This window comes from Rhincodon typus, chromosome 9, assembly GCF_021869965.1.
Source record: "Rhincodon typus isolate 14 chromosome 9, sRhiTyp1.1, whole genome shotgun sequence".
Taxonomy (NCBI): Eukaryota; Metazoa; Chordata; class Chondrichthyes; order Orectolobiformes; family Rhincodontidae; genus Rhincodon; species Rhincodon typus.
The window spans coordinates 67398594-67418431 of NC_063340.1; the positions used below are offsets into that span (position 1 = coordinate 67398594).

The window sequence follows — 19838 nt, forward strand, 5'->3', positions numbered from 1 at the left end:
GGGCAGGATTGATTTCTATCCAAAATTCTCTTCGTTTGGAAGCTCCACAAAGTAAAACACTTTAGCAATAGGGACTGATTCCCTGGACTAACCTGATTCTTCTCATAGGATAATGTTCTATCTTCTGAACTTAGACTTTGAACCTTCTGTTCTGAAGTCAAAAATTGCCTTAAGGTCTTTAATTTGCTTGTCATAAATTCAATAGTATAAACCTTTTATCCATACAAGAGGTCTTGTAGACAGTTGACTGAAGTCACGTGCCTTCTTAGAAATGACGCATTTATGTCATTGTCCAAAATGACTTTTTGACCTCTATTTTTGAAAAAAAAACCTAGAGAGGACTAATCAAAATCCACCTTTCTTGATTTTTGCTCTTACAAATTTCCAAGTTCCAAAATGATAAGATGTGATACACATCTATCACAGTACACTAGCATTGCTTAGGAACAATATGACAGGTGAAGGCACTACAGGCAAATCAGATGCCAAGGAAATGCACAAAGTTGAATAGTGTGGTTTTAGATGCATTTTTGGATGTACAGTTAAATAAAGCTGTTTGAAAAAAGGTTTTATGTATATGAATTTTATGTGAGATTTTGGCTGAGAATAAGGCATAAAAGTATTGCAAGGTTGGGAATTGTAGAACAGTGCTGGTGTTGGAATGATGGCCTCAGGGAACCAGAATGCTCTTAGGCATTCATAGACAGCCCATCCAGAGAATGGTTCCTGCATACCTTCTCCCTGTCCATTCTTCCTCCTCCTTCCTCTGGATTCTGTCTGTTTGCAAGTGTTCTACCCTCATCATAGTGAGTTTATGGTGGGCACAGCATTTGGATAAAACTTTGGAGACGAGTTCTTCCTGACCGCCATCCCAAACAGTGGATCCTGTGGCAAAGGACAAATGAGTCATGTGTATCAGAAACATCCCTTGTCTTCAAGCAGCCAGTCCCTGGTTCTTCATCATAATCCAAAGGTGATGGTAATGGCAGACTGCCTCAGGACGGCAGCTACCAGATAATGGGCCTTTGTGATTCCAATACATTTCCCAGTTTGAAAATAGAGACCTCAAAGCCACATCACTGCAGTCAATACTCCCTCTATCATTGGGAATCCCATTAATCTGGCAAAGCCACATACCTGCTCCATTGTTAGTGGGCAGTGATGAAGTCTCCTCTCCTGATGTATTAGGCCTCTGTCACCTCTTCTCGGCAGTGATGATATGTAAACTGGGAAATGTTGGCAATATAAGCTGCTTTCACCTGGAAGAATTCAGTTATGTAGACATTGAGAACATTTGTGACCTTGCTAGTTACTGGTAGGGCTGTCCTCATCAGGTAAATCACGGGTGCCTCAAACATTGCTCCTGTCTGATATGGAGTAGGAAATGTTCTCCCTGAAGACCCTTGATTGGCAGGGCCTTCTGTGGAGAGTCCCCCCATTCCTTTCTTGGTTACACCTCGCTGTCTTATTGGAGACCAACAGAGACTGCAATTGCAGTCTTATAATTTTGGGAAGACTTTCTGGATACAAAATCTGTCCTCCCTGTAGGGATGCATTAACACCAAATTCCTCCCAAAGCATATTGCAGTATTTTTACGTAACTTGGCAACAGCAAAGGCAGATCAGAAGGATTTCTTCTGCAAGTTGGAAGGCTGTCGTTTTGAATATTGCGACGGGGGATTGTAATTGGGACATGGTGTTGTGTGAACTTGTGCAGTGCAAGTTTGCAGGATGCGCATCAAAACAAGTTTGGAGGTTGTTTGATATTACAGACTGTCCGTTGTTAAAACTTTAGACATGTGCCCGATGCTACTATACTGTGTGGGGCCATGCTGGAAGTGTTGTGCCTGACATTCTGAGGTCTTTTGGCTTTGCAGCCCTAGCTCCAGCATAATTACAAAATCATGATTCATGGCCTCAGTACTTGAAGCAAACTATAGCACTAAGCTTTCATATACGCTCTATGACCGTCTGTAAGAAATACTATTGATTTTAATTCTGCATCGATTTGTTGAATAATTATGTTAATTAACATGATTGAGAGAAGAGATTGGTAGCATTCTTTGTCATAATATCCCTTGGCATGGGCTACATCCTTTGGTTCTATGTTATTTGCACTTTGGTGATTTAAAAGTGCAATTTAGCTGGTAAATATACTCCAAACGTAAGGTTTGATAAAATTCAAACACAATGAAAAATGCATTAATAGATGATGTATCTTTGTTATTGCAGGTGCAGTCTGTCATGTTGGAGCTTAGTCTGAGTCATGTGGCCAATCACGTAATTGGAGGCCGTGTTTTTAGGGGGATTTCTGGTGGTGAAAGACGTCGGGTCTCTATAGCAGCACAACTTCTCCAAGATCCCAGTAAGACCATGTCTAAATATAATTTTAATCCAACTTTGCTTTAGTATCGTGTAATTGTAAACTGTGATGTTAACGCACACATTTGTGTAATACTTATATTAGAAAGCGCCAAAGGATGATCTTACATTTCCTGATCTTGGTACCTCTAATTATTAAGTTCAGATGTATTAAACAGAAAATAATGAATACCAAGTTAAACTACAAGCAATAATCTGATAGAATGATTTATATGGTATTTATGCAAAACTACCTGGATGTGATAACAAAATAGTTTAGTTTTAGCTATGAGGGTAGATTAGAAAAACTGGGTTTGTTTCTTCTTGAAGAGAAGGCTGAGAGGAGATCTAATTGCACTATTCAAAATCATGAGATAGTAGGACAGAATAGATAGAGAGAAAATAACCCCACTTATGAAAGGACTGAGGAAAGGGCACACATTTAATATAATTAGTAAAAGCAACAAAAGTGATTTGAGGAAAACTTCTCCTTAGAGTCTTGGGGTCTGGAATTCACTGCCTGAGGTTGTGATGGAGGCAGGTTCAAAAGAGACATTCAAGATGCAGTTAGATGATTATTTACAAAGGAAGAATGTGCAGGGTTACAGGAGAAGGCAGGAGAATGCTTTTGGGTGAGATGTTCAGTTGGAAATCCAGGGAAGCACCATGGGTCAAATGGTATTGTAACAATTCTGTAGGATTCCTTGTAATTGAGGGTAGTAAATCCAAGTATAATAAAAGGTTCATTGGATATTAGTCTGAGCCCACAGTGATTGGTCACAAATTTGACATTGTGTTTCATTCTGTACTCAGATGTGATCCTTTATAGTACAGTTTTATCTTTCAAATTATTGTCTATGTTGACAAGAATAAACTTCTTTGAATGCTTTTTATTAAATTTAAATTTTTTGTGAGAAATAAAATTTCAATCTTGCAATTTTAACAGTGAAAGCACTCTTCTAGGTAATGTATATTTTATATTTAATAAATGTCTCTTGTTTTTACTATCAGAAGTAATTTTGCTTGATGAGCCAACTACAGGGCTGGACAGTATGACATCCAACCAGATTGTTCAGTTACTTTCTGAACTAGCTCATAAGAATAGAATAGTCATCTTAACAATTCATCAACCAAGATCAGAACTTTTCAAGGTGAGTATGCTGTCAATGCAGTTTATTAAGTTTTGTCATACTAAGTGTTTTGACAGTTGAGTGTGATCTCGCTGCAAATTCTATATGCTAAAGTAGTGCAATGCATTGTGCTATGATATGTTGCGGCTAAAGGAGCTATTTGTAGTAACATCTTTTATTTGCAGATTAGAAAGAACCATTTTGTTGCAAGTAGAATTTAAAGAAAATATTTTCCAGCTGTGTTGAGGGATCTGATGGTAGACTAAATGCAATAATGCCAGCACCACCATTTCATCAAGCAGGAGACAAGTTCCAGCAAGAAAGTTGTTTTAAACATCAGTTACTATTTTGTTCAAATATAAACTAGTATGGTATGAATTTGCTTTATAACTCTCACTAATGGTTTATTTAATCTCCAACAAGTCATATGAAGCTAAATTTCAGTTGCGATAAAAGCAGAACTCAAATGTGCTGCTCAAAAGTTCTTAATCTTCATGCATTCGTCTCTCTATTTAATATTGTCCCTTGTTCATCTCCAAATTAAAACTGATTAATAATCCTACAAAGAGAGAAAGCTCATGCTTGCTGGTTTGGCATTATTGGCCATCAGAGAGCAGGTTCTGTTCCATCTCCCAAGGTTGATGTTTCTAAAACCACCATCCTTACCCTGTTGGTTAATTGCAGCTCAGGATCCTAGATCCACAAAAATGTATTGCTGGGATACAGAAGTACATTTTACAATGTAAACAGCAGATATCCCGACACAGATGTCATCCCCTATCATGAGAACTGCACAAGCTTCAAATAATAAAGCACCGTCAGTTGTAAATGAAGACCTGACAACATGCCAGGACAAGACTCGGGACAAATCAAATCTCCTGGGGTATTGGATCTCCAGACTATGGGTCACCTATATGAAAGTTTCATCAATGACATTCCATCCCCATCAATGAGTCACATAATCTGATAACAGTAAGCCACATTAATTGAAATAACATTGATTTGACCATGATTTGACATTTAGTCAACTGGGAACAAAAATAATTATTTTTCTTCTTTGTAAATGAATATTTTGACAGTAAGGTCATACTCAGTTTTAACAGTTTAAATTATAGATGAGCCGAGTTAAGGGAAAGTGGTCATGCAGTAGCACTGTCACTGAACAAATAATCTAGAGTCAACAAGGTGCAGGGCTGGATGAACACAGCAGGCCAAGCAGCATCATAGGAGCAGGAAGGCTGACGTTTCGGGCCTAGACCCTTCATCAGAAATGGGGGAGGGGAAGGGTTTTCTGAAATAAATAGGGAGAGAGGGGGAGGTGGATAGAAGATGGATAGAGGAGAAGATAGGTGGAGAGGAAACAGACAGGTCAAAGAGGCGGGGATGGAGCCAGCAAAGATGAGTGTGGGTGGGGAGGTAGGGAGGAGATAGGTCAGTCCAGGGAGGACGGACAGGTCAAGGGGGCGGGATGAGGTTAGTAGGTAGGAGATGGGGGTGCGGCTTGAGGTGGGAGGAGGGGATAGGTGGGAGGAAAAACAGGTTAGGGAGGCAGGGACGAGCTGGGCTGGTTTTGAGATGCGGCAGGGGGAGGGGAGAATTTGAAGCTTGTGAAATCCACATTGATACCATTGGGCTGCAGGGTTCCCAAATGGAATATGAGTTGCTGTTCCTGCAACTTTCGGCTGGCATCGTTGTGGCACTGCAGGAGGCCCAGGATGGACATGTCGTCTGAGGAATGAGAGGAGGAATTGAAATGGTTCACGACTGGGAGGTGCAGTTGTTTATTGCGAATCGAGCATAGGTGTTCTGCAAAGCAGTCCCCAAGCCTCCGCTTGGTTTCCCCGATGTAGAGGAGGCCACACCGGGTACAGCGGATGCAGTATACCACATTAGCAGATGTGCAGGTGAACATCTGCTTGATGTGGAAAGTCTTCTTGGGCCCTGGGATGGGGGTGAGGGAGGAGGTGTGGGAGCAGGTGTAGCACTTCCTGCGGTTGCAGGGAAAAGTGCCGGGTGTGGTGGGGCTGGAGGGGAGTGTGGAGCGGACAAGGGAGTCACGAAGAGAGTGGTCCCTCCGGAAAGCAGATAAGGGTGGGGAGGGAAAAATGTCTTTGGTGGTGGGGTCGGATTGCAGATGGCAGAAGTGTCGGAGGATGATGCATTGGATCTGGAGGTTGGTGGGGTGGTACGTGAGGACGAGGGGGATTCTTTTTTGGTTGTTATTGCGGGGACGGGGTGTGAGGGATGAGTTGCGGGAAATGCGGGAGATACGGCCGAAGGCGTTCTCGACCACTCGGAGGGGGAAGTTGCGGTCCTTGAAAAACAAGGACATCTGAGATGTACGGGAATGGAATGCCTCATCCTGGGAGCAGATGCGGCGGAGGCGAAGTAATTGGGAATAGGGGATGGCATTTTTGCAGGAAGGTGGGTGGGAGGCGGTGTATTCTAGGTAGCTGTGGGAGTCGGTGGGCTTGAAATGGATATCGGTTTCTAGGTGGTTGCCCGAGATGGAGACAGAGAGGTCCAGGAAGGTGAGAGAGGTCATAATCCAGAGTGGCAGGTTAATGTTTTGGGGACATGCGTTCAAATCCCACCATGGCAGATGGTAAATTCTGAATTCAATAAAATGTTGGAATTAAATAGTAAATCTAATCTAATGGCAGTCACATGAGGACTGATATTGCAAAAACCCATCAGGTTCACTAATGTCCTTTAGGGAAGGAAATCTACCACCCTTACCTAGTCTGGCCTAGCAACGCCAGACCCCAGCAATAAAGTTGACTCTTAACTGCCCTCTGGACAATTAGCGATGGGCAATAAATACTGGCCTAGTCAGCATTGCCCATATCCTATAGATGAATAAAAAAGTCTGTCTATACCATGTTCTATTATTACTTAATATCCTTGTAATATGTGTTGACATATTAACAATTTATGCAAAATTGTGTAGGAAATCTTATATTGAAATCTTGAAATTTTGGAGTAATTATGATGCTGCAACTGTTTTTCCAATTAATATGTGCCAACCCTTTAACAATAAATAGAGTCTTGATTAGAGTCATAGAATTTCTACAGTGCAGTAAGAGACCATTCTGTCCATCGAGTCTGTTCTGACCCTCCAAAATAGGAACTGTTTCCCTCTAAGCATTCTGTCCAGATCCATCATGATAACCGAAGTGTCTCCCTCCTGGAACCATTCTTGTTAGCTCTTCTGCACTCTATTGCATTCACATCCTTCCTACAGTGTGATGCCCAGAACTGTACACAGTACACCTGTCGAGATTTAAACAGTGCTCTATAAGTTCATCAGAACTTCACTGCTCTTCAATGCCCCTATTAACGAAGCCTAGCAAACTGTATGCTTTATGAATAGCTCTCTCCCACCTTGTCCTGCCACCCTTAATGACTTAAGTAAACCAAAGTCTCTCTGAACACCCTTTGGAAAGATGAACTGTGGGAAGACACAAGGTGGCTTTGAGACAGACAGGTTAAGTGAATGGGCAACAATACGGCAGGTGGATTGCGATGCGGGGACATGTTGGGTTCTTCTTGAACAATTACAACATTTAAAAGACATTTAGATAAATAGACAAAAAAGAAAGGTTTGGAGCGATATGGGCCAGGAGCAGGCAGGTGGGACTAGTTTAGTTTGGGATTATGTTCGCCATGCACTGGTTGGACCGAAGGGCCTGTTTCCGTGCTGCATGACTCTACAATTCTATAATAGAAAATCAGAATATTTTTTAAAAGGTGCAAAGCTTCTAAATGTTGATGTTTAAAGAGACTTGAGTGTGCACTTGACCATTCCCCTTGAGTGAAATTGGCTCCAGCCCCCCTCAAATCCACGGCAGAGTTGAGCCTCTCACTAAATCTCTCTGTACTTTATTCAGTCTGAAACTTTACATGGCAAACTGGACCCCTCACTATGAACTGGCCCCTTGTTGAACTGCGCATCACTTGTTAAGCAAGCAATTAGAAAATGGCAGGTTGACCTTTAGTAGAAGTTGTTTGGAGTACAGGAGTAAAGATATCTCATTACATATTGGACAGGGTTTTGGTGAAATCACATCTAGAATGATGTGTAGTTTTATCTCCATATTTAAGAAAATATTTATATTTGCATTGAAAACAGTACAGTGAAGCAGTACTAAAATTAGTTGCTAAATTAGTAACAAAAACAGAAAGTACTGGAGAAACTCAGCAGCTCCAGCAGCATCTGTGGAGAGAGAAAGAGGTAACATCTAGAGTTTACTGTGTTCTGATGAAGAGTCATATTGGACTCCATTAAATTTGTCTCCCTCTCTACAGATTCTCCTGGACCCATTCAGTTTCTCTGGAACTTTTATTTAAACTTTCCAATATCTGCAGTTACTTTTCACTAAATTAGCCTCTGAGATGAGCTGGGGGTTGTCTTATAATGAGAAACTGAGCAAATTAGGTGTATATTCTCTGGAGTTCAGAAGAATGAGACGTGATCTTATTGAAATGTATAAGATTCTATGGTGGTTTCATCATCATCATAGAATCCCTACTGTGTGAAATCAGGACCTTCGGCCCAACAAGTCCACATAGATCTGCAGAGCATCCCACCCAGACCCATCCCCCTAATCTACACATCCCTGGACACTATGGGCAATTTAGAATGGCCAATCCACCTAGCCTGCACATCTTTTAGACAGTGGGAGGAAACTGGAGCACCCGGAGGAAACCCACGCAGACACGGGGAGAATGTGCAAACTCCACACAGATAGTTGCCCGAGGGTGGAATTGAACCCAGGTTCCTGGTGCTGTGAGGCAGCAGTGCTAACCACTGAGCCACCATGCCACCCTGGTTTGATTGGGTAGATGCTGAGTAGTTTCATGATTTCAGGTCTTTCAGAAAATCAAGGGACATAGACAGTGGGCAGGAAAGTGGAGTTGAAGATCTGTCAGGATTGTGTTGAATGGCAGAGCAGGCCTAACAAGCCGCATGATCTGTCCTGCTCCTATTTGTTGTTTTCTTGAGTTTTTAACATCAAGACTTTTACAATTTGTTTTCATTCTGATCTGACAACTTCCTAATTAACTTTCTAATTTCCTATGTTATTGGAGTGCTTATAGCTATTTAAATGGGTGAAGGTAGACATTTTCGTGAGAAATGAAAAGAAAAAAACACAAATAGTCTGAGTTTGAAGTTAAAAGTTTAAGAAATGTTCACAATGCAGTTGCTCATTTGAGATCTGAAAGAAAGAGTGGTTAATAATTTGGATGCAAAACTATCAAACTCTATTTCTGCATTTCCAGTATTCATCGCTTTTAAGAGAGTTTGTCTTTAACGGTACATGTACAATACTTTTTAATTAGTTTTCCAATGCCTATTTCTCAAGTTGTTTGACAGAATTGGCATCATGACTTGCGGAGAATTGGTGTTTTGTGGTGAAACTGAAGAAATGGTAGAATTTTTCAGCAGCTGTGGGTATCAGTGTCCTGAATACTGCAACCCATTTGATTTATATGGTAGGTAACCTTTCTTGTATCCAAATCTTAGATTTAGGGAAAAAACCCATGAACTCTGTAAATCGAAAATCAAAACCTCAATGTGCTGGAGGTTTAAAATAGGTTTAGCGGTTCACAATGAAAATGATAGGCTGTTATCGATCTTGTTGTCCAAAAAATGCACTTTTTCGCTTCTGCATAATTTTCTCTTTTGATTTATCCAGTCTTTAGTTATCCAAAAAGCCTAAAAAGTCAGTTCAAAACTTACTACCAACTGCTTTGTTTCATGTATTACATTTTAAACAAAAAAACTGTTCCAAGATGTTTAAGGTGTGATCAGACAAAAAAAAAGGACTTTGAGACAACCAGAGATACTGTAATAATTGTTCAAAAAAAAGTAAATTTTAAAGATGGTCTTTAAAACAGTGCAGGATTAAAGGAGACTATTTCAGTGTGTTGCCTGTACACCTGAAGGCACAACTATCAATGGTAGGGTGGAAGGAGAAGCAAGGGAAGCCTAAAAAAAGACATGATCAGGGGAATAGTTATTGGTAAGGGGCATTGCAGAGCTGGGAGTCGATATGGAGCTAGGCTTTGAAATATTTTAAACACAAAGATAATATCCAATTGAAAGTGGATGCAGAACCAATGAAGGACAGGAAGAAGAATATTTTGGGCGAAAGAAATTGTAGTGGTCAGCAGATCTTTAGATGAACTGATGTTTACAGGGGGTGAAAATTGTAAACCTGTCAAGATAACAATGGAATTGTTAAGTCCAGAGGTGATTAGTGTTAGTGTTCGAGTTGGTAGAATCAGGGATGGAAATGGGTGATGCAGTAGTAGTGGAAGAACAGGGCCTTTATAATGAAGAGTATTTAAGGCTGTAAGCTGCATTTGTGGTTGAATAGAGTACTTAGATTACAAACTCTCTTGTTCAACCTGACACAATGATCTGGGAGGAAGATAGAGTTATTGGGAGAGTACTAAGATTAAGCATACATTCAGTCTTTTTCAGGCCTGGATTTCTAATGTGCACTTTTGGGAGGTGTTTTGGGTGTTTAATACTTTAAAAGAGCTATGTAAGTGTTTTGCCCACCATATAGTTATTCTTCATTTTGCCCTTTAGTTATCCAGTGCCGTTGAGTTCTTAATCAAGAGAATCATGGGCCTCATGCCAATTCTGTTTTTTGTGACTTTTTCCATTGACTTTCCTTGTGCTGTCCTCATGAGTTGTTCAATTGGGACATAAAGAAAATGGCTTGGCTCAGGAACGCCAAATTTTCTGTGGAAGTATTGGTAGTCTAGTTCAATGGTATCCTCATTTGATTTTATATTTTTATTTTTGATTAACATCAGTAGCAGATCTCCATTACTGCACCAACTCAGGGTAGAGAATGCAATTACTTTGATTACCACTATCTGTCCAGTCCCTGTCATGAAGGTGCAAGTTTCTTTTTTGAAATAGGTGGCAAAGTTCCCTAATTGTTTCTGCTGAATATTGAACAGTGTGCAAGCAGAGCAAGGAAAGCAATTGTCGAAACTTGCAATTGAACAGTACACTGACAAGGAATCTCCTTACCACATGCCAGAGTGCCAGTTAAATGGGCCACATTGATGTATTGTATGTGTTGAATAACACTGGTCTTCCAGTTAACAGCTTAACATTTTGATGTACATGTATAATAGTACCTTAAGAAATTTGGTAGCAAGTGCAGAAAGGGCACTTGAAGTGATCAAGTTTAATGAAGTTGTGACTTTTGCCAGCATTGTAAATGAAATTCCCCCTGATTCTTGCACTTGCAGTTGCAGAAATTTTCAAGCTCTAGTTCCTGTCTCCTGTTTAAAGTTAAGATTTACGTGGAAGAAGATATAGTAGGTGTACCACCACTACGTTTGAAATAAACTGAACGCACTCAAACAAAATCATATGTATATCTCTTAATTTGTTCCTTTGTTAATCTGCAGTGGATCTAACATCTGTTGACACTAGAAGCAAGGAAAGAGAAATTGAGACGTACAGTAGAGTCCAAGAAATTGCATTCTCTTATCGAAAATCAAAAATATTTAATAATGCACTGAGGAATATTGAAGCAGCAAAGCAAAGAAAAGAATCATTATCTATTCCTTTCAAGAGCAAAGCATCTCCAAATGCAGCTGCTAAACTCTGGATACTAATCAGGTATACCTACACCCTACATTTGTATTTAATACATTGCAATATATATTGGATCTATCAACTATTGCAAGTATCAAAATTGTTCAGATTTGGAGTTTTCAATTGTGGGAGATGAAGGGCAAGACTTTCCCTCTTAGCTTCAGAACCCTGCCATCAACACTCAAAAGCTTGACACCATGCAGGACAAAGCAGCACGCTTGTCTGGCACTACATCTACAAACATCCATTCCCTTCACCACTAACGCTCAGTAGCAGCAGTGTGTACTATCTACAAGATGCACTGCAGAAATTCACCAAAGATCCTCAGGCAACACCTTTCAAACCCATGACCATTTCCATCTAGAAGGACAAGGGCAGCAGATACATAGAAACACCACCACCTGCAAATTCCCCTCCCAGCCACTCACCATCCTGACTTGGAAATATATCGCTGTCCCTTGAATATCGCTGAATCAAAGTCCGGGAATTCCCTCCCTGAGAGCATTGTGGATCAACCTATAGCGCATGGACTGCAGTGGTCCCCGAAGGCAGCTTACCACCACCTTCTCAAGGGCAAATAAGGAAAGGCAATAAATGCTGGCTAGCCAGTGATGCCCACATCCCAAGTATGAATAAAATAAAAGTCTGAAATGGGAGTTAGAGGCCTGCACTCTGTAGGCAATGGTCACTCAGCTATTTTTCCCAAAATTGACTAATTGATGGCTAACAAGTGAGTTCCCTTTCTATTTAAGCATGTGGACATGTTCTCAAAGCTGGATGGCCAGCAGGAAGCAGCAGCGGTATGCCATGGCAGGTTAGTGAGGAAGAAGGATGTTGATAAAACATTTTGTAAATATTAAGGGTTTCTTTTATTTATTCTTGGGATGTAACATTGCTGGCAATGTCAGCAATTATTGCCTATCCCTAATCGTCCTTCATATGATGTAGGTGCCAGCTGTCCTTTTCTGTTGTGATTTGATACTATTGAGTAACATCCTTGCACCATTTAAGAAGATAGTTTAGAGTTAATCGTATTGGTATGAACCTGGAGTAGTAGTCCAGGTCTCTGGATTGTAAGTTCAATAATACCATCACATGGCTAGAATTCCCCATTTTTTGTAACATAATCACAGCACTGCTGTAATATATTGTAAAATCAAACCCTGCATGCAGCTGTTCTTGTACAAAGTTACAGAATTCTACTTAATTAAATCAAAAACATGAAAAAAAAGATTGTTTTGTTACCTCGAGGTGAACGGCAGAGAGTGACTTTGTAATTAACTGCTATGTGTTGATTAAGGAATCATACAAGATCAAAAGAAAGACAAAAGTTTTGAATGAAATTAATCCAGGCCACTCTTGCTGAGCTCTAATAGATAAATTACATTTCTACCTCATTTACTGTACTGTAATCTTCCTGTGGTTGGCACTGCAGCAAGGTAAGCGGAGGGTTGCAGAACTGCTCCTCGATTGCTGCTGTGTTATGGACTGCTGTCAGATAACATCCAGTTCTATTTCTCTCTCTGTGAGAAAATGATATGTTTATTCCTACTTTGATTCTTCCCCAGAGCTGAATGACTCGAACTAGGAATTAATCAAGAAGACAATTATTAATATAAACTTGCTTCATGTCAGTATCATGAGTTAGTTAAGAAATGCTAACTTAAAATATGGGAAACAGAGAATAAATATACTACCATATTTAAAATATGAGTTTCAAGTTTATTATATAAGTATATACAAACTATATTTTGTATTTTTTTGTAAAAGTGATGTTTTCCATCTCTTAATATATTATTATGCACATTTGAATAAAATAACAGATTTATTCTCCTTTTCATTGTAGACGAATTGCAAGGAACTTATCTAGAAACAAGACAGGGATTATCATGCGTCTCTCCCAAAATCTGCTCTATGGTCTGTTTGTGGTGTTTTTTTTGATGAAGCTGAATAGTGATCCAGCGAAGGGTGCAGTGCAAGACCGAATTGGGATAATCTACCAAAGCATAGGTGCCTCACCTTATACTGGGATGCTGAATGCGGTCGCTTTATGTACGTCAGTAATCTTGTTTTGGTTTACAGCTTCATAGTCAATTTAATTTGAATGAATAGTTGACTTTATAAAAATAAATCGTGCTTTCACAACACTCTATGGGAGAAACAAAGAGGCCAGAAGTTTGAGTTTCAGTAGTTTGTAGCTCCTTCAGTTCTGCAAAATATAAAACAATTTACAGCCGGATAATATTGCATATAACTTCTTAAAAAGAAGTGACCCTTTCTGGTGTATGTTGATTCATGGTTCACTGAAATATGTCTCATCGAAGGGTAGGTTTCAAAGTTTTGGCAATTGTACTGAAATTCTCATGTGCAGGTGTTTTTTAAAAAATAAATATTTTGTGGCATTTTTATCCCTTAAAATATATAATTTGGCATGTCCAGGTTTGAATTGTTTATTTTTAGTAAAAATGGTACTTTAATAATATTTACTTCTTTATAAAACCTTCAGATCCTCCACTACGGGCTGTTGGTGACCAAGAAAGTTCAGATGGCCTTTATCCGAAATGGCTGATGTTCGTGGCTTATATCATTCACATCCTTCCCTTCAGTATCATCAGTGTGGCTATTTACAGTTTCTTCGTCTACTGGTAAGAACTGCTTTTGCCAATCACAGTAGCAGTTTTTAGATGAGAGCTGTGCCAAATAGAAAAGGGAGTAAAGTAAACGTTTGTGGTTTTGTTTAATAAAGCTCATTAAATGTTATGTTTTAATTTGAATACTAATATTCTTTCTTTGCATTCTTTAAATTCCCAGATTATTTTGTGCAACACGTAAAGCAGATGTATTTACGAAAGGAAGTAGTAACACAAAATAGCATCATAATTACAGTACTAGTAGAGTCATGGATTTATTGAAGAACTTTAAATGTGATATTTTTTAGCTCGTTTCAAAAAAAAATTGAGAGATTGGTTTTGACAATGGCAACCAACTTGAGTAAAGGATACACTGCCAAACTCCAAAATTGAAATATCTTTTTAAACTGACTGCATGTCATACAATAAGGATCAAATCATTTGACCATCAACCTGAAAGCACATCATATAACTGCCTGAGAGCAGTATGAGATGCAGGATAATACAAAGATTAGCAGACAAATTAAAATTAACTTAAAACATTGTAAATAAACAAAATAATTATTGATAATAGTGAATTGTGGAAATAAGATTACCGATTGTATATTAATGACATCGCAGAATTTCTCTAATTGCTTTTGTAATTTTGATAGTGTTTACATTCAGGAAATACAAGTTTATACTTTTTCACTAGTGATCAGAGGAAATATCCTTAATGGGATCATTTATTTATGGAGATAATTTGGACTTTTGGTGACAATGTAAAGTGGTTGATATCTTCAAAGGCAGTTGATTTGATATGGAAGTGGGAATCAGAAGGTATGCATAATGAACAGCTGATTCCACAGTGACCATTTTACTATGACCCAAACCAGAAACAGCCCAAATAACTTGACCAAATTTTCTCCTTAATTTGTTTAACATATAAAAATAATTAGAATATCATCTCCAGGCAAAGTCAAAATTTAGCTTTCTTAGAATACCAAGTAAGAGTGCAGTGTTTCACTTTGGGCACAATTGTTGATTCAGACACAAGTCGTTACTAAACCTGCACAGGTTTTCACAAGTGTTTTATTTCCAGCATTTCCATTTGACCACATTTATTATCATCAAGTACAAAACCTGTCATGAACAGTTGTTCAGCAATTGTAAAATTTTAATTTGTTTAAATTTGTGAAAATCATTTCTGATATATTTAACAATGCTAACTTTGGAATAATATAGCTGAAAATGAATTTAATATAAAAATAATTTTCGCGTCAATCCTGTGCATAATCTGATTTTAAATGATCAAACTTTTTAAAAAATATATAGAACCATTTGGTTCTATTGGGGTTTGGAATTAGTTTCTTAGTAAATTCAAACAAAATTAATTTTGAAAGTTTTTGAAATACTCCTTTTGGACATTCATACGCACCAGCTTAATTTTTAGAGCCTCTTCAAGGTCCTGTAAGCAAGCATAATTAGCAGAAGCTCCCAATAGTGATTAATTCATTCTGGGATTGTAGTCAGTTTTGTGGCTGAGCCTTGCTTGTGTTATAACACTTTTGTAAATCAGCACTAGAGATTACAGAGACTCAATTTGCATTGGACATAATTTGCATGAGAAATTCCTCAATCTTTTTGCCCTGCATTCACTAACATGTTGTATTTGGACATGTTGTACCAAAGAAAATATCGCAATTGCACTGTAATTTCCAGCCAAGTGTGGCCAATTTACAAAGATAAATGGCATTTGAAAGGATACAGAAGTCTGAATACAAGTGCAAACATTGGTTAAACTGGAATTCTATCAAAATATCTGAAATAATCGGTAAGGCAAATGTAACCTATTCAAAGTATGCAAGAGCAGAGGGAGTAAATGGAAACAAGCGAAAAATGTGTTTTAAAATAGATATCAGAAGAATACATTAGACTTATAAGGTTTAGTCTGGAGTTGCAGAAGGATCTATTATCTCTATTCTTTTTCCTATGCTTCGATTTCCTACACCCATTATGGGTTATCCTGTACAATATAATACTTACAGAGATTATGATGATTTTGCCCTGTAATTGCTACCATATGGAGAAGAAAGTTACGTTAACTTATTTTAATGGCCTGACTTGTTTTTCAGGACTTTGCGAATGTTTCCAATGTGGGAACGGTTTGGGTGTTTCTTTGCTGTGCTCATAGTGCCACATCTAGTTGGTGAACTACTGACATTGGTCTTACTAGGTGTTGTTCAGAATCCAAATATAGTAAACAGCGCTGTGGCCTTAATTAATGTAGCAGGAATTCTACTTGGATCGGGTTTTTTAAGGTGAGAAGTTTTCGAATGCAATATATGACCCATATAGCATTGTTGAATATGCTGTTATGCAGTTGAATATGCTGTTATGCAAGGATGGAATTCTATATTGTATAACTCTCAATATAGGATTATGTTACATTTGGATCTGGGTGTGACCTGTCCTTTTCTGTCACAAAAATTGTTGTTTTCAAAATTTAGGCTTAATTACTCAGGGACATGTTTAAGACAAACTTAACAGGCTTAGCCTGGTAGAAATAGGATTGAAGTGGTCTGCAATGAATTGCATTGAATCATCAGTCAGAATGGCCACTAAAACCTTCAAGGGGTTTCAGGAGGGCAGAGCATGCCTCTGCCTGTTTCAGGCCTGCGTTCAATACATGGCATGCCTTCTGTAGGGTTTGATGTAATTTTGAGAACGACTAGATATTGAGAAGATAAGCCAATGTCCTTGAAGGGACTGACCTTTTGCTAAAAGTTATTTTTATTTGTTTCTGACATTTTCTTGTTAGTTCTGCATCCAGTGTACTTAAGGGAAACTTAAGAAAAATTAATAAATGTATTATTTACTGGTGTAAAGCAAAAGCAAAGATGAACAAAACATATTAGCACAAATGATTCTGATTCTCTCAGACCCCTCCAGAGTTTTGTAATTTTATGGTAAAAGATTGCAGGCTCAACATTGACTTCTAATTGACAATGGAAAATTGTCCAGCTCCGGCTAGTCCACAAAGTATTGAACAAATCCAATCTAACCAGTTGCCACTCCATCTGTGCAGCATCTAACATCAGTAAAGGGAAGGTGTAATTGGCAACACTTACAAACAACTCTAGCACAGCATTCACCTGCTCACCTTTGCCCTTTTGGGGTTCCAACAGGCCCGTTTGGCTTCTGATTTCAGTATAGCCTTTGGTCTGGGAGAATCACATGAGTACAAGAGTAGGACAATCTTCCTGCAACTGTACAAGGTACTGATGAGACCATGTCTGGTGCACTGTGAGCAGTTCTGGTCTCATTTACGGAAAGATATTATTTCACTTGAGGTAGTTCAGAGAAGGTTCACTAGAATGATCTTGGTATTGAGGGATTGTTTTATGAGCAAAGATTAGAAGGTTGTGATTCTATTAATTGGAATATAGAAGAATGAGTGGTGATCTCTTTGAAAAATATAGGATTCTTTAGGGGCTTGACAGGGTAAATGCTAAAAGGATGCTTCCCCTCATGGGAGAGCCTAGGACCATAGGGCATAGTCTCAGAATAAAGGGCGTCAATTTAAGAAGGAGATGAGGAATTTCTTCTCTCAGAGGGTTAAGTGTCTTTTTAACTCCTTGCCACAGAGAGCTCTGGGAGTAGAGTCCTTGTGTATATTTAAGGTTGAGATAGATAGATAGATTATTGATCAGTAGGCAGATCAAGGGTTCTGAGGAAAACACAGAAAGTGGACATGAGAAGTGTCAAATCAGCTGTGATCCTGTTGAATGGTGGAACAGGCTCGAGGAGCTGAATGGCCTACACCTGTTCCTATTTCTTATGGTTGTATGATCTTAGAAGTCAAGCAAAGCCTTTCTCAACATTGGGAGCAACAAGACACGTTTTCCAACAGAATTCCAGACGAGATTCTCACCAGGGAGCAGTGAGATGCCTATTAATGGGGATATTTACTCGTTATCACCCTCACTAACACTGAAATTCGCCACGCAAGCACATGCTGTACATTTGACATTGATGTAACACAGCCATCTAGCAACTTGTCCAACCCCCACCACCCCTTTGACTGATGACTGCTGATAACCATGACACACTGCCTGGCTTCGTGACTTCACTGAACAGTAAGGCAAGGGAAGCCTTTAAGTTGCGTCAAGGCACAAGAATGAAAGGTAAGGGAATGCATCCAGGTAGGCATTAAGTGAATGAGCACTAAGAGAGAAACTCAGCAGCCTTGAGATGTAGCTTGATCCAATCCATAAGCTGGGTGCCTGTCCCTGTCTGCAAACTGTCCTCGCAGCAGCCCTTTGGTGATATTTGCGGGTGCACTTGAAACTGCAGCATTACATTGCAAAAGATGCACTTTAACTGGATTGGAGATGAACCACAATTAATATGCAGGTTGCTATTCTACTACTTGCTGGATAGAAGCTAGATGCCAAGAATTCCGATCACGAAACTCTGAGTGGGTGCTTGATGACTCCAGCTTACCTCTTGCTCTATCTTGGACACTTGGCACCTACATTTCAGGGCATGGCTCCATGGGGCAGCAGCTACACATACATACCCTCGTTCACAGATGCTGGTATACAACATGTGCCAGCCTCCCCACACCATTGTGGTTCATCTCCAATCCAGTTAAAGTGCATCTTTTGCAATGTAATGCTGCAGTTTCAAGTGCACCCGCAAATATCACCAAAGGGCTGCTGCGAGGACAGTTTGCAGACAGGGACAGGCACCCAGCTTATGGATTGGATCAAGCTACATCTCAAGGCTGCTGAGTTTCTCTCTTAGTGCTCATTCACTTAATGCCTACCTGGATGCATTCCCTTACCTTTCATTCTTGTGCCTTGACGCAACTTAAAGGCTTCCCTTGCCTTACTGTTCAGTGAAGTCACGAAGCCAGGCAGTGTGTCATGGTTATCAGCAGTCATCAGTCAAAGGGGTGGTGGGGGTTGGACAAGTTGCTAGATGGCTGTGTTACATCAAGGTCAAATGTACAGCATGTGCTTGCGTGGCAAATGCACTATATGTACTTCATCTAAATGGTCATGTCTCCAATTGAAGGGGAGTTGTCCTCCAAATCAGGTGATTGGGGGGGTGATGTGGCAGGTGGGGGAGTGGGCAGTCAGGGGTAGCATTCGCTCACTGTCCAGGTGCCCAGGCATGGTCAGTTACCCACTTGGGGCAGTCACTGTCAGTTGCTCCATCTCAGTACAGTCTGGGGAGTAGGCCAGTTAGAGGTAGGGGTAGAGGGGATCAGGTGGGGATTGTAGGCATTGGATTGGCATACAGAAGGGAAAAGGGAAAAGAGAAGGGGGATTTTCAATATGTATGGGGGGGGTTATGGGTAATGGGAGGAGTAGGATGCTGCAGGAGAGGTGAGACAGGCGATAGGCAGTAACCATCACTGTTGCCTCAATGTGGGGACTGTGCGGCATGATGGTGGGCATCACCAAACTCTAGTGGCAGGGCTCAGTGGGTAAGGAAAACTGGCAGCTCAGTTCAAAGTCGTGGATGGGGACATATGGGACTTTGGCCAAGATGGGCTGTCCAGCAAGTGCTAGGTAGAAAGAGACATAGCGGGTGAGGGGGACCTGATTACCAGGCAGAGCTCGGTACTTGTCATGTCCAGCATGAACTGCATTGCTTTCCATGATCTGCTGGTAGCTAAAAGTGACCTGCAAACATAATATGGCTATAAGCACATCTGCAATAGGCTCCACTTGTGCACAACGGGAGACCAAGGAGCAATTGTATTAATTATGCATCTGCAGATTGCAGCTTCACATCATTTGCAATCACATCATCGCGTGTGTGAAAAGCATGCCTTGTACAAGTATGTGAGGTGTAAATGCTGGTCAAAGGCAATGCCAACCATGTCATTAGGCTTGTAAATTGCAGATAGACATCTCTGAAAAACAAAGTAACTACAGGTGACTGTAAAAGTGGGACCTGCAGGCCACAACATACACATTTAATACAAAACCTGCCAAGATGCACAAAGGCATGGAACTGGTTCACTCTCTACCTGAACTGTAAGTAAAATGCAGGACTGTCTTATATGCAGTGGTGGCTTCCATGGGTGATATG

General features: G+C 39.9%; 1 protein-coding gene across 1 annotated transcript in view; it reads left to right on the forward strand.

The window, feature by feature from the left end:
• abcg5 (ATP-binding cassette, sub-family G (WHITE), member 5) overlaps positions 1–19838 on the forward strand; it is a 38168-nt gene that overhangs the window by 12776 nt on the left and 5554 nt on the right. Inside the window, exons 5-11 of the mRNA XM_048601043.1 lie at positions 2233–2365; positions 3373–3512; positions 8858–8987; positions 10932–11145; positions 12968–13173; positions 13628–13766; positions 15866–16051. Of these exons, the coding sequence (XP_048457000.1) occupies positions 2233–2365; positions 3373–3512; positions 8858–8987; positions 10932–11145; positions 12968–13173; positions 13628–13766; positions 15866–16051 (1148 nt within the window). The remainder of the gene's footprint in view (positions 1–2232; positions 2366–3372; positions 3513–8857; positions 8988–10931; positions 11146–12967; positions 13174–13627; positions 13767–15865; positions 16052–19838) is intronic.